This window comes from Biomphalaria glabrata, chromosome 2 (assembly GCF_947242115.1).
Source record: "Biomphalaria glabrata chromosome 2, xgBioGlab47.1, whole genome shotgun sequence".
Classification (NCBI taxonomy): Eukaryota; Metazoa; Mollusca; class Gastropoda; family Planorbidae; genus Biomphalaria; species Biomphalaria glabrata.
This window is the reverse complement of record NC_074712.1, coordinates 21,025,100-21,041,258: the sequence shown is the minus strand read 5'-3', so window position 1 is coordinate 21,041,258 and position 16,159 is coordinate 21,025,100. Positions and strand designations below refer to the sequence as shown.

General features: G+C 40.2%; 1 protein-coding gene across 1 annotated transcript in view; it reads left to right on the top strand.

Annotated features, from left to right (window-relative positions):
• Positions 1–16,159, top strand: part of LOC106058896 (mucin-2-like) — a 50,722-nt gene that overhangs the window by 10,943 nt on the left and 23,620 nt on the right. Inside the window, exons 4-6 of the mRNA XM_056022022.1 lie at positions 3,101–3,242; positions 3,736–4,875; positions 5,905–6,123. Coding sequence (XP_055877997.1) covers positions 3,101–3,242; positions 3,736–4,875; positions 5,905–6,123 — 1,501 coding nt within the window. The remainder of the gene's footprint in view (positions 1–3,100; positions 3,243–3,735; positions 4,876–5,904; positions 6,124–16,159) is intronic.

Below are 16,159 nucleotides of genomic sequence, written 5' to 3'. Positions count from 1 at the left end.
CATCTATCTCTAAATAATACTAGATTTAATCATCACTCTTGCACCTAATAAGAGAGTATGTCACTTTGTCCTCTGACTTAGCTGGTTTTCCTGTTGATGTCGCAGCTGGCTGTGTCCTGGCTTGAGGTTCTGCAGCTGGAGGTGGCGCTCTAGCGGATAGAGGGACGCCGGTGATATAGTTCTTGTGGAGTCTCAATTCCAAGCTCTAGTATCTGTAGTGGGCAGAGTAGGGCGGGTGGCCGGCTACCGTGGGCACAAGGTTACTGCGGGCAGAGCTGATCTGCCGTGGGCAGCGTAGTTGACAGGATATGTCCAGTGAGTTGCAGAGGGTTGGCGTAGCTATGACGTCTCACACAGATCTGAATCTATAGGGACGTCGCACCTAATAGCTTGACAGGTGGGCTGTCGAATAGGTGGGCAATGCCGATAGCGCCAAGTGGTAGAGTTGAGTAGATCTCAGTAGGCAAGTGCAGTGCTGAATAGCATTAAGCACATACATAGGCAGGTAAATATATCGTTGATCCAATAAATAAATAGGCAGACACCTGAGGGAGGCTGCAGATAAATAAAGACAAGTTAGGACATGTCTCTCATGCATCTTATCGATGCCCTCGACTGAGGTGCATTCGTCAGATTGGTAAAATTGCTTTAGAGCACAATGGGGAGATGATGACAAATGGGATTGGGAAAATAGATGGCTGATAGTAGCAATATAAAAGGTACATAGAAGGGAAAGTAATAATATAAAAATGTACATAAAAGGGGAAATAATAATCTCAAATAAATAACACAGGTGGATAGAGAAAGAGAGGGGGGGGGAAATGGGCGGTGGTCAGCGACCCAGATGATTGTTTACATATGACCGTGGGTCGAGAACAATGGAGCGCGCTTGAATGGAGAGGGTGTCCGTTCAAGCGGCGCAACTCTCGTTAGAGTGAAACTCATATCTCCTTTCTAAGCGCAGTATAAGTGCGATAGTAAAATTATCAAGGCTGTCAACCGAGATAAAGGAAATAAAATAAGGTGTACAAATATATACATGGTTGCATCAATGATCAATTGAGCAAAATAGCATTAATAGATTAATGCAATACATAAAATATACATTAGCCATGTTCATGTTTTCTACTTACGACAGTGAGAAATACACAATGCACTAATTAAATATAAATGAAATAATAAACTACACATGATAAAATCCAATGGAAATATACACAGAGTAATTAAGATGGAACTTGTGATTAAGTTCGGCTTACCACCAGGTATTCCTCTAGGAGTAAGAATAAATGAAGCAGTCCAGACTCGATAGCTCAGCTCGAATGAGAAATGAAAGAGAGTCTGGCCTGATTTAATTCACCTTATATACAGGCCTGGAGAATGGGGACGGAAACAGGAAATGTCCTAGGCTAAGAATTATCTTACACGTAGGTGAATTAGACTTGAGATGGGAGTCACACATTGGTATGTCGAGAGGCACTTTGACTCGAGTAATCTCCTAGATCAAAGAGAGACGTAGGAGAAAGGGGGGGGGAGGAGTGACTTGCATTCCACACAAGGTGGTGTCCACTGCGGCTGTCAGACATCCTGCCGATAAGATCAAAGAGTCTGTGTGTGTCTTTGCCCCGGTCAAGGGAAGGTAAATCGAAAGACGTGGCCTAGCTATCTCCAATGTGGTCAACTAAGTCTAGCCTGGAGGGTAAAGGGTGGTGCGGGTGGAGAATTTAGGGGTAGGATGGGGAAATAATTAAAATAAAATAAATAAATAATGAAAAATAATAATTAGTGCTGTGATAAATTTGAGTGACTCTGACAGCGAGTTTTTGACTTGTCACAAATGTGTCAATCTAGTCGTGCATGTTAATTAAAGACATCAACTCTGTTAAGCCATTAGTTGTCCAGGCTGATTCAGGCAATCCATACCATGCTTTGATGGCACTATGGAAAAAGGAGTCCTTGTAAGAACTTATCCTATAACAGGCATGTCAAACTCCTTAAGGTGTATGGGCCACATAAAAAACCTAAATATGATCCGAAGGGCCGCAGCCAATAATCAGTTGGAGAACATTGCCTATTACATAGCTTAGCTACACGAATAAAATTTGCAATAAGAAATTATAGGCCAGAAAATTGTGATTTTTTTTCATTATAAAAAGTGTAACAAGTGCAGTATGTGTGTGTGATGGTGTTGGCTAGTCTGATGTTTAACAAGTGCAGTGTGTGTGTGATGATGTTGGCGAGTGTGATGTTTAACAAGTGCAGTGTGTGTGTGTGATGATGTTGGCGAGTGTGATGTTTAACAAGCGCAGTATGTGTGTGTGATGGTGTTGGCGAGTCTGATGTTTAACAAGTGCAGTATGTGTGTGTGATGATGTTGGCGAGTATGATGTTTAACAAGTGCAGTATGTGTGTGTGATGATGTTGGCGAGTGTGATGTTTAACAAGCGCAGTATGTGTGTGTGATGATGTTGGCGAGTGTGATGTTTAACAAGCGCAGTATGTGTGTGTGATGATGTTGGCGAGTGCGATGTTTAACAAGTGCAGTATGTGTGTGTGATGATGTTGGCGAGTGCGATGTTTAACAAGCGCAGTATGTGTGTGTGATGATGTTGGCGAGTGTGATGTTTAACAAGCGCAGTATGTGTGTGTGATGATGTTGGCGAGTATGATGTTTAACAAGTGCAGTATGTGTGTGATGATGTTGGCGAGTGTGATGTTTAACAAGCGCAGTATGTGTGTGTGATGATGTTTGCGAGTGTGATTTTTAACAAGTGAGGTGTGTGTGTGATGATGTTGGCGAGTATGATGTCTAAGGTATTGTTTTAAAAAGACTTCACCCTCACAAAATTAAGTACAGCCTAGAGTTAACAACATATAGAAAGCAAAAAAAAAGTGAATTGTAATTCAATTCACAATTAAAGAAAATTGACTAACAAAAAGTATTTATAAGAAGAAAGGACCGTGCTGTAAGGAATTAATTCTAGTACGGAGCCTTAGTGCATGTAGCTTTACATATGGCACGAGTAGAGTGCGCCAGGTAGATTCACAAAATTTCAATGTCTTCATAGACGAAATTAAGATTAAAAATGTATTTTTTTCTCAGACATGTTTACAAGATTGTAGGATTGACACGTCATGCCTTGTAGCAGTGTTTAGAGAAAGCTGCTATTTCGGCGATCAAGTTGCATTAGCTAACTTATTTGCAGACGACGAAAGTCAAGATGTTTACATTAAACAGTGTGTCGGTAGGTATATCAGAGATTAACTTGTATACTATTATTACCAATGTTTTATTTTTCATGATTTCTCTAGTCTGTAAGGAGGAGGCAACCCAATCTGTGATTATCACGCGTATCGAGAGTTCTCTCTCCAAGGGGGAAAACGACCGAGAAATATTGTGTTTGGGAGGGAGGCTGATGGTTTCATAAGACTATTAGTGCGGGAGAATACAAAACACTTCACTACCCATGCAATGATTTTGATGGCAGGCTTCTAATATTGCCTTTAATCCAATGTATTGCCTTTACGTGAGGCTCCAATATTGGGTCCCACCTGAAGGCTATGTTAACAATGTTCTGAAAATAGTTAAAACAGAAACGACTTAAGGTAACTCATGCAACAGTTTTAGGAATAAGCTGATATTTTTTTTATGCACGTTTTTTTAGACAGGTTAAAGCTAACAAATAAATTTTGATAGACTTTTGAATACAAGGCTGTACTATTTATATTTAATTTCAGATACTACTATAGGCCCAGATCTGTCAACACTAGAAACAGCAGAAGTCACTACTTTGATATCAACAGATACTACTACATCCCCACAACCGTCATCCCCAGAAACAGCAGAAGTCACTACTTTGATATCAACAGATATTACTACATCCCCACAACCGTCATCCCCAGAAACAGCAGAAGTCACTACTTTGATATCAACAGATATTACTACATCCCCACAACCGTCATCCCCAGAAACAGCAGAAGTCACTACTTTGATATCAACAGATATTACTACATCCCCACAACCGTCATCCTCAGAAACAGCAGAAGTTACTACTTTGATATCAACAGATATTACTACATCCCCACAACCGTCATCCCCAGAAACAGCAGAAGTCACTACTTTGATATCAACAGATATTACTACATCCCCACAACCGTCATCCCCAGAAACAGCAGAAGTCACTACTTTGATATCAACAGATATTACTACATCCCCACAACCGTCATCCCCAGAAACAGCAGAAGTCACTACTTTGATATCAACAGATATTACTACACCGCCACCACCGTCATCCCCAGAAACAGCAGAAGTCACTACTTTGATATCAACAGATATTACTACATCCCCACAACCGTCATCCTCAGAAACAGCAGAAGTTACTACTTTGATATCAACAGATATTACTACATCCCCACAACCGTCATCCTCAGAAACAGCAGAAGTTACTACTTTGATATCAACAGATATTACTACATCCCCACAACCGTCATCCCCAGAAACAGCAGAAGTCACTACTTTGATATCAACAGATATTACTACATCCCCACAACCGTCATCCCCAGAAACTGCAGAAGTTACTACTTTGATATCAACAGATATTACTACATCCCCACAACCGTCATCCCCAGAAACAGCAGAAGTTACTACTTTGATATCAACAGATATTACTACATCCCCACAACCGTCATCCCCAGAAACAGCAGAAGTTACTACTTTGATATCAACAGATATTACTACACCGCCACCACCGTCATCCCCAGAAACAACAGAAACCACTACTTTACAATCAACGACTACTACTAGATCCCCACAAAAAACACCAGAAGTCACTACTTTACCATCAACAAATACTACGACAGCAAAAAGGTCACAGGAAGGTATATATTGCTTTTTTAAAAAAAAATGTTATTACCTTAACAATTAGCCAACACTTGACTTATTGTAAATCTACCTGCCCTAAAGCCACACAGGAACTCAGGATAATCTTATTTTAAGATGTATTGTAGCCGTTTTAAGAGTTAACGTGTATAAACCTTTTTAACAATGCTTATCAGTTAGGTGCCTCAGTAATTGTTATCATCTCAACGGTCTGTTTGCATAATCTCAATGTTTGCATAGTTTGAATTGTGGAAAACTGCTCTTCATACAGACCAAAAGTGTAGAGGTTCATGGACTGACTACAACAAATACCTTCTCCTCAATAATGGGGTGTCTCAATATAGAGCATATTAATGCCAACGTTCAGTATATTTTCTAGAACAGTTAAAAAAATTTTGAGCGGCAGCAAACAGGAAAATAAATAAAATAAAAGACTTTCAATTTTAATTCCTTTTTATTAAGTAATTTATTAAGTAATTTTGGGAATTTGTATTGAAACATATACAAACGTGTATATTTAAATGTTTTTTCAATACAAATGACATTTTTAGGCAAAATTTTTGGTGCCCTAGTATAGAACATATACAAACTGTTTAATCAATTTTTTTAAGAAATTGACATTTTCACCCAAAATCAACAATTTCTCACTCCACAAATGAAAAAGTAAACTTCTCTAATAGCACGAGCTTTGGCAACGTTTGCAACTTCCTAATTTAGTCACAGCAGATTCTTTCCGATTTACTATTGACAACATTGATTTATCTGAACGCATCCTTCGAGACAGAAGACATATCTGGAAGTATTACGTTTATCAATCAATATATATACACTAATGGTTTCCTAAGTGGATAAGAGTGTTGGAGATAACGAGGGTTTGTAACAAATATATTTTCATTGAATTTGAAGTTATGTGCCTGCTGACAACGCTAGATCTCGTGTAAAATTGTTAGCTCCTAAAAACAGGAAAGACCTCAACAGGCGTCGTATTGTATTGACCTGTAACGTGTTTTTTTTTTCTCTTGCATTAGCTATAACAGCATTAGTCCATTACAATGTCGACATCGGCGTAGCCGCGGAATGGGTACTTGTTTATAGGAGCCTGTACTTCTGTGAGACAGCGTGTAGTCTAGTGTCACAATGTGAGCATTATGTGCAAGACAGCAACGTCTGTAAACTGTACACCTCCCATCCTAGTCTGACGTCAAAGTGGGGAAGCATTCTGGGAAGAAAAGTCAAATGTCTAAATGGTAAGTGTTTACATTGGCGAACCCATGGGAGGTAAGAGAGGCAACAAGACGTTTCTTTTTTTTACCTTCTAACCAATCTATCTACCTTTTCATCTCTATACCTCTGCATCTCTTTTAGTCTCTACCTCTACCATCGCATCTACCTCTCTATCCTTCTACCTCTTCATCTCTTTACCCTTATCTCTATCTCTTTTCGCTATATAGTGTAGAGTGCTATAGCAGAGGTAACAACTCATTCAATTACAAGGGGAACACAAGGCAAAGGCCAACAATGAAATGACGTAATTAAAAGTGTTGATAATTCAGAATATAGGAATCTATATCTACGAAGTCACTGTGGCAATACGAAGTATATAATGTCATTGTTTCTCAATTACTTGACAGAGTTCATTTAAAAAAAAGAAATGGGCTATGTTGCGCTTATGCGTTTCGTTTCTTTGCTTTAAAACTAGAATTAGAAATTGGGCCGGAAGTACTTTTTTCCTTATTTATCTTTTGCATTTTTCAGTTCTCATTTTAAATTAAACTGACATTATTAAGCTGTAAATTTAAGTGTACCTGATAGAGAAAAAATTCTGCACAAAAATACGGGTTGTTCGGATCAAACCCGATAGAGGCTATAAAAAAGAAAAGACCTGAAACATACTCGTGAAACTACACATTTACAGTACTTTATTTGATGAGTCTTTACCCAAGATCTGTGTTTTTCTTTTTGGACTAGCTTACTTCAAGTACCCATCATTTTCCAATACACAATTTCACACACAAAAATAATGGTAGGAATAAAAATTGTGATTTTAAAACTTTTAATGATTTTTTAAAAGGTGTTTTTAAAAGGTGTTACTGTAATCAATTGTGAAAATTCGTGTTTTATGAATCTCACTGTCTATTTTGTGTCTGTTTTAATTTCTTAATGTTTTCTTGAATTAAGGGGTCGGATTTTCTCTTGATATTTATACCTGATTTCTCTTATCAAGCTTATAAATATAAAAAAAAATTCGCATGTGAATATATGAATGAACTTGTTTAAGATGAAGTCCATTAATTATAGTTCTTTGAATAATTGATCTCACACATGCCATCGGCCTTGTCAAAATAGTCATAGATCTATGCAATCAAGTTATAACCTGTAATCTATATAATCATAAATATTCGAATTGTAACTATAGAATTAGTATAGATCTACTTCTAGAATATATTGTTACGAATCTCACTATCCAGGCTCTCTTCAAACTGCACCATACACCACCAACTTAAAGAACTTGACAACTCAGGGCTCCAAAATAACCTAACACTTTAATAGTTGAATAAGTCTGAGCCAATACTGTACAATTGGCAACACGTACACTGTACAAATATCTCTCCGATAACACCGTACCGCCGTAAAAACTCTTGCACTGGCCTCTCCGTCTCATTCCGGGCTTGCTCTGGGTTCAACAGTTCAGGACTGACTTCTAACACTAGGCTCGTTGTGTCGGACTCGATCGCAGACCAAGATCAAGACGCCAGTCTTCTCAACTGTACTTGACAGTACTCCGCACTGAACCGTCGTAATGCTCCGTACAGAACCACACCGCTGAACTGTGCTGTAGTCGACCGTGTTCTGAGCCCCTGTCGTGAACCTTCTGTCGTGAACCGTCTTGACTGTGTCACCTCCACTCTTTATATAGGGTCCCTTCTTGCCTTCTAGAACCGGGCAGAACGTCGCTGGACCATTCTGGGTGGTCAGATGACTACAACCCTCGTGACGCTCCTGAGCTCTGTTCACGACGTCGATCCTTCCCGAACCATCATGTTGACACTCGTCTCGGCCGACCGTCGTAACTTGTCAAGGTTGACCACTCGTCTAGCGCTTGCCTGGGGCGATTTGCGTCGGCTGACTACACTCACACCACTACCATCTGTGCCACCACCAGGTTTATAACAATATATATCTAGGTTATAAATATAGTAGAAACAGAATCTAAGATAATCAGAATTTATTGTATCTCTAGGCAGTCTAGATCTAGATTCTTAGACTTAGTCTTGATTTTAGACTAGATTTAAGTCTAGCATACTATATAAGCCTATGAATACGCTGCCTTCGTGGATCTCACCAAGGCTTTCGATACGGTCAATGGTTCATGGAGGATTCTGGCCAGGCTCGGAAGCCCAACTACGCTCCTATCCATTCTCAAAAAGTTTCTTGTTGGACAAAAAATCCAGATTAGACACAATGGTGACCTGTCAATCATTTCCCAATAAAAAATGACGTGAAGCAGGGCTTTGTACTTTCTCCTACAGTACTCGCTATCTTTTTTGGCGTAATGCTGGGACAAATGAGGCCGCAATAGCTCGAAGGCATGAACATCACGTTTCGTTCGGACGGCAATCTTGACGTCTACTATCCCATACAAAAAAACTAAAGAAATGGTCATAACGGAGCTTCTCTATGCCGATGATTGTGCCCTGCTAGCCCACAATGAACATGATCTCCAGATCGCGGTCAGCGAATTCGCATACTCTGCTGCCTCTTTCTTTTAATCTATAAGCCTTGGGAAAACAGAAGTCATATTCCAGAAGTGACTCAATAAAACCTACTCATTTCCAAAGACAGTGGCGTAGCTACCAATGTGCGGGTGGTGCGGGCCGCACAGGGCACCAAGTGGAGGGGGCCACAAAATTCCCCCAGTGTATATTAATTTCCTATTTCCCTGAGCGTTTCAGTAAAAACAACTAATTGTATGGACACGAACAAACATAAACAACTGTATTTTAAACATGAACTAACGATTAATAAACTAGTCATGTCGCTATTTTGTTTCATCTCCTTGACTATTTCTTCAATACAATGTAAGCTATAGAACAGTTTTTATCTAATTTACTAGATTTATTTCGGACACACGATACATGTTGTTACTACACTGATCGATGCTTTGTAATATAAAGAAGAAGAAGATAGGCCAACCTTTTTTTACTTCATTGTTTAGTCCAGGGGTGGGCAAATTACGGCCCGCGGGCCACATGCGGCCCGCCGAGGTGTTTTATGCGGCCCACCGACACCTACAGAAATCAGGTGTGCCCACAGTATATAGATATAAAAATGCAAATATTAAAAAAAAAATATCTATATAAATCATTAAAACTGTCTCATTATAAATTCAGTAAACGAAGATTTTGCTTATTGGCTATACATCAATACACTCAATTCAAGACACAATGTCTGAGTGTTGTGTAGACTTACAACAAGATGGAAAATGTGACAACTGACGGTGCTCGATCTTTGAAAACCATAAATTTGAAACAGGAAAGTTTGCACAAAGCTGCATACAATGTTCATTTTTACTATCTGTGACAAGTCAAAAACTCGCTGTCAGAGTCACTCAAATTTATCACAGCATTAATTATTATTTTTCATTATTTATTTATTTTATTTTAATTATTAATCCATCCTACCCCTAAATTATTCCCCCGCCACACCTTTTTCTCTCTACCAGGCTAGACTTAGTCCACCACCTTGGAGAAAATTAGGCCAGTCCTTTCATTTATCTTCCCTTGACCGGGGCAAAGATACGCTCAGACTCCTTGATCTCATCGGCAGGATGTCTGACGCCGTAATTGACCCCCCCTTCTTGGGTGGAAGGTAGGTCACTCCCCCCCCCCCACGTCTCTCTTTGATCTAAGAGATTACACGGGTCAACACACCGCGTGATACTCCAAGGTGCGGCTCAAGTCTACTTCACCCACGTGTAAGATAATTCTTAGCCTAGGACATTTCCGGTGTCCGCCCACACTTTTCAGGCATATATATATAGTAAACCAACTCAAATCACCCTCTCTTTCTCATTCGAGCTGAGCTATCGAGTCTGGACTATATCACTCATTCTTTCTCCTAGAGGAATACCTGGTGGTAAGCCGAACTTAATCACAAGTTCCATCTCAATTACTCTGTGTATATTTCCATTGGATTTTATCATGTGTATTTTGCTTAGTTCATTTATATTTAATTAGTGCATTGTGTATTTCTCACTGGCGTAAGTAGAAAACATAAACATGTTCTATGTATTTATTTGTATACTGCATTACCCTGATAATGCTACGTTGCTCAATTGATAGTTGATGCAACCATGTATATATTTGTACATCTTATTTTATTTCCTTTATCTCGGTTGGCCGCCTTGATAATCTTACTAGCGCACTGATACTGCGTCTAGAAGAGAGATACGAGTTATCTCCCCTGTAACGAATTATCTCCCCTTTACTCATTTTACTCTAATGAGAGTTGCGACGCTTGAAGGGACATTCAAGCACGCTCCATTGTTCTCGACCCACGGTCATATGTAAACAAACCATCTGGATCGCTGACCACCGCCCAACTCACCCCCCCCCCCTTTTTCTTTCTCTATCCACCTGTGTTGTTTATTTGAGATTATTACTTCCCCTTCTGTGTACATTCTTATATTATTATTTCCCCTTTTATGTACATTTTTATATTGCTACTATCTGCCATCTATTTTCCAAATCCCATTTGTCATCATCTCCCCTTTATGCTCTAAAGCCATTTTACCAATCTGACGAATGCACCTCAGTCGAGGGCATCGATAAGATGTATGAGAGACATGTCCTAACTTGTCTTTATTTATCCGCAGCCTCCCTCAGGTGTCTGCCTATTTATCGGATTACTTACCTGCCTATTGCCTATTTGCCTATCACCTATTGCCTAGTTATTGGATCAACGATCTATTTACCGGCAGTTGTGCTTAGTGCTAATCAGCGCTGCACTTGCCTAGTTGCTATCAAGAATCACCTATTGCCTAGTTACTGGATCAACGATCCATTTACCCGCAGTTGTGCTTGGTGCTATTCAGCGCCGCATTTGCCTACTGAGATCTACTCAACTCTACTACTTGGCGCTATCGGCATTGCCCGCCTATTCGACAGCCCACCTGTCAAGCTATTAGGTGCGACGTCCCTATAGACCAGATCTGTGTGAGACGTCATAGCTACGCCAACCCTCTGCAACTCACTGGACATATCCTGTCAACTACGCTGCCCACGGCAGATCAGCTCTGCCCGCAGTAACATTGTGCCCACGGTATCCGGCCACCCGCCATACTGTGCCCACTACAGATACTAGAACTTGGGACTGAGACTCCACAAGAACTATATCGCCGGCGTCCCTCTATCCGCTAGAGCGCCACCTCCAGCTGCAGAACCTCAAGCCAGGACACAGCCAGCTGCGCCATCAACAGGACAACCAGCTAAGTCAGAGGACAAAGTGACATACTCTCTTATTATGTGCAAGAGTGATGATTAAACATAGAATATACTAGAGATAGATGCAAACCCTCCCCCTTTTATCCTTATATGTATATTTATGTAAATAAATATTCTTTATTTTAACTTTTGTATCTATCTTTCATTGCTTTGTCTCGTTGCGTGTCTGCTCCGGATTCATATGCTGATAAGTGGGGGTGTGATAGCATTAAAAATAATCATCCCCTAGACATAAAACGTGCCAAACACACGTCACATTTCCCCACCTGTCACACTATCACATAACTATAAAAGTAATAAAAATAAGTACACCTAGGTCCTGCTAGGGGAGCCAACCACGGGTAATTCTGATAAATAATCCAATGCTTCCGCTAGATCAGCATGAGCAAGGCAAAGGAGAAGAATATAAAATCCCAAGGATGAAATTGTTATGTTACTTGAAGGACATTGACTGTGACTTTGTTACCAATATTTCTAATGAAGAGTGGAAGACTAAATTTCATGTTTTTTTATCACTACCATTGCAATTGATTGTTTACATTTGAAATGTAAATGCATGTTAAATCTTTTCAAACAATGCTTTCCCATTTCTACAGGCAAGCAAAAAAAAAATAGCTTTGTCATTTTCTTTTGCTGAAAGGTGAAACTATCTTTAGTGAAATGATTAAAATTACAACACTTATTAAGAGTAGCCGATTCAGCTCCAGAGAAAAGAGAAGTTCCAGTCAGCACTACCACGGGAGTATTATGGGTGCCAGAAGCTGTATTTCCACAAACCTTGCTGCTGTTCACACTATTTGAGTACACATACATCAGTTCTTCTTCTTCGTTCTCATTTTACATGTTGAAGGGTTCAAATCAGTCTTTGGAGAGTCTTGTTTGGGTCCCTTGATTTAGTATGCACCATTGAAGGACATGGTCAGCATTCTCTGGTGATGCTCCAAAAGGGCAGGCTTCGCTCGTCCCGACATTTAACTTCCGAAACATAAATTGTCTCATTCAGTGAGGAAGTATATTATGTGGAAACTAAACATTGACTAAACTGGTCAATGTTGACTGACTGTAATTTGACAGCAGTCACACACAGGGGTAACAACTAGTAAGATAGTTTCGCAGTTCCGGGACATTATGCACGTGTGTAAGTGTGACAAGTCAAAAACTCGCTGTCAGAGTCACTCAAATTTATCACAGCATTAATTATTATTTTTCATTGTTTATTTATTTTATTTTAATTATTTCCCCATCCTACCCCTGATTTCTTCACCCGCGCCACCTTTTCCGCTCCAGGCTAGTCTTAGTTGACCACATTGGAGATAGCTAAAGCGCGTCCTTTCATTTATCTGCCCTTGATCGGGGAAAGGTAAACACACAATCTCTTTTGTCTTGCCCGCCGGATGTCTGAAGGACGGTCGCGGTTGACACCACCTTGGTTTGAATGCAAGCTAATCCTTCTCCCCCCCCCCTTCTCTCACGTCTCTCTTTGATCTAAGAGATTACCCTGGTCAACACACCGCGTGATATTCCAAGGTGCGGCTCCCACCTCGAGTCAAATCCACCCACGCCTAAGATAATTCTTAGCCTAGGACATTTCCTGTGTCCGCCCGCATTTTCCAGGCCTGTATATAAAGTAGACCCAAGTGAAATCAGGCTCTCTTTCATTCTCATTCGAGCTGAGCTATCGAGTCTGGACTATATCATTTATTCTCCCTCCTAGAGGAATACTTGGTGGTAAGCCGAACTTAATCACAAGTTCCATCTTAATTACTCTGTGTATATTTCCATTGGATTTTACCATGTGTATTTTGCCTAGTTCATTTATATTTAATTAGTGCATTGTGTATGTCTCACTGGCGTAAGTAGAAAACATAAACATGCCCTATGTATTTATTTATGTATTGCATTAATCTATTAATGCTACGTTGCTCAATTGATCGTTGATGCAACCATGTATATATTTGTATATCTTGTTTTATCTCCTTTATCTCGGTTGGCCGCCTTGACAATTTTACTAGCGCACTGATACTGCGTCTAGAGAAGAGATATGAATTATCTTCCCTGTATTGAATTATCTCCCATGTAGTCATTTTACTCTAACGAGAGTTGCGCCCCTTGAACGGACACACTCTCCATTGTTCTCAGCCTACGGTCATATGTAAACAAACTGTCTGGGTCGCTGACCCCTTCCCAATTCACCCCCCCCCCCTTTTCCTTCTCCATCCACCTGTGGTGTTGATTTGAGATTATTATTTCCCCTTCTATGTACATTTTTATATTATTATTTCCCCGTTTATGTACATTTTATATTGCTACTATCAGCCATCGATTTTTCCCCCATACCATTTGTCATCATCTCCTCATTGTGCTCTAAAGCCATTTTACCAATCTGACGAATGCACCTCAGTCGAGGGCATCGATAAGATGCATAAAAGACATGTCCTAACTTGTCTTTATTTATCCACAGCCTCCCTCAGGTGTCTGCCTTTTATCTATTGGATTAATCACCTATTTGCTATCAAGAGTTACCTGCCTATTTATTTGCTATTTGCTGTTCAGTGTCTACTCGACGCCACTCAACTATTGCCTTTCACCTGCCTATTTATTGGATCAACGATCTATTTACCTGCCTATTTGTTTGATATCAAGAATCACCTACTGTTAATGTGCTTAATGCTATTCAGCACTGCACTTGCCTACAGAGATCTACTCAACTCTACCACTTGGCGCTATCGGCATTGCCCGCCTATTCGACAGCCCACCTGTCAAGCTATTAGGTGCGACGTCCCTATAGATTCAGATCTGTGTGAGACGTCATAGCTACGCCAATCCTCTGCAACTCACTGGACATATCCTGTCAACTACGCTGCCCACGGCAGATCAGCTCTGCCCGCAGTAACCTTGTGCCCACGGTAGCCGGCCACCCGCCCTACTGTGCCCACTACAGATATTAGATTTTGGGGATTGAGACTCCACAAGAACTATATCACCGGCGTCCCTCTATCCGCTAGAGCGCCACCTCCAGCTGCAGAACCTCAAGCCAGGACACAGCCAGCTACGACATCAACAGGAATACCAGCTAAGTCAGAGGACAAAGTGACATACTCTCTTAATAGGTGCAAGAGTGATGATTAAACATATTATTCACTAGAGATAGATGCAAACCCTCCCCCTTTTTATTCTTATATGTATATTTATGTAAATAAATATTCTTTTATTTTAACTTTTGTATCTGTCTTTCATTGCTTGTCTCGTTGCGTGCCTGCTCCCGATTCATATGCTGATAAGTGAGGGTGTGATAGCTTTAAAAATAATCATCCCCTAGACATTAAACGCGCCAAACACACATCACATTTCCCCACCTGTCACAGTAAGAAGTAAAATACTGCACATTAGGTACAACTGTATATTTGTGGGGATATTGTGATATAAAAAGACAACAGCAATTAAAAAAAATCGTAATACAGTGTATATATGAATTAAAAGAGATTCTACACAGCAAGCTTATCTATTATATATATGCGGCCCGCCATTCCCAAACTTTTTTTTAATGCGGCCCTCAATATAAAAATGTTGCCCACCCCTGGTTTAGTCCATTGGTTTAATCTAGATATTGAGTTCACAAATATATTTCTAAACTCTAGCTCTAAACAATTGTCTTAGTTTATTCATTTCTTTATGATTCTTAATAATTTAATATTTTGGAAATAATTCTATTGTAATGTCAATTTTTTAAAATAAGCTAACCTTTGTTTTCTATGAGTTTTTTTCAACTAACTAGTTAATTGTAATACTGTAACGTAAACATAATGATGAACAGTGCTCAAGACTGACTAGTCTTGCTGGCGCCTCAAAACCCTTTTAAGCTCTGACGGAGAAATCGGCATCTCTGGTTCTGTCCGGTCTGTGTAGTCTATAAGGGCCCCATACCCAGATCTATCGGTGTCCCTCATTACCGACCCATTGGTATAGCAGAAAATGGCATCTGATGGGTAGGACTTTAGTGTAGCTGATGCCAAGTTTTGGAGTATGGCAGGTGTTAATCGCCTCTTGGTGGCTCCCTCTTGCCCTATAAGGGACATGTTTATTTGTGGGGCCGGCTTTCTCCTCCACTGAGGGCTATTACTAATTCTTCTAATAGGAATTCAATCAGTGGAGAGCCCAGGTGATTTTGACAAATTGGCTGCAATGTAGAGGAACGATCGCATTTTCATGCGGTTCCTCTTTCTCCACTGTTGCACTAAGATTGTGGTGGGTAGCCTAGAGTCGCCCCTTTTGTAGCGCTCGTAGGCCGTAAGTACCGCCCTCTCCCTCCTTAAATGTAAAGGGGCCACGTTTGTTAAGATTTCATCGTCTTCATTTAAATCCAAAGATGGATTCAATGAGTGGTGGAGGTTATCCCCGAAAATAGAAAAACATGAGACCAGCAGAGCTCACATTCAGTCATCTCTTGCTTGGAGGGAACTTGAAGTTTGCCTGAGAGTAGGGAACAGTATTGACAACAAGGCCCAAGATTTGATTATACAAGAGACGAAAACCTGGAGAGTTAGTAAAATTACTATTAACGTACGATCCACTCTTGAGGGAGCATGTGCTTCGAACTAAGCTTTGTTCCAGACCGAATACATACATGTCTCCACAAATACAAAATGAATTTATTACAAAATTGGGAGATCACGCATACAGCAAGTAAAACAAGCCAAATATTTCTCTATTATTTTTGACAGTACACCTGGCATCTTAAAGCTGGATCAAACTTCCCAAATTTTACGGTACGTTGTCATGG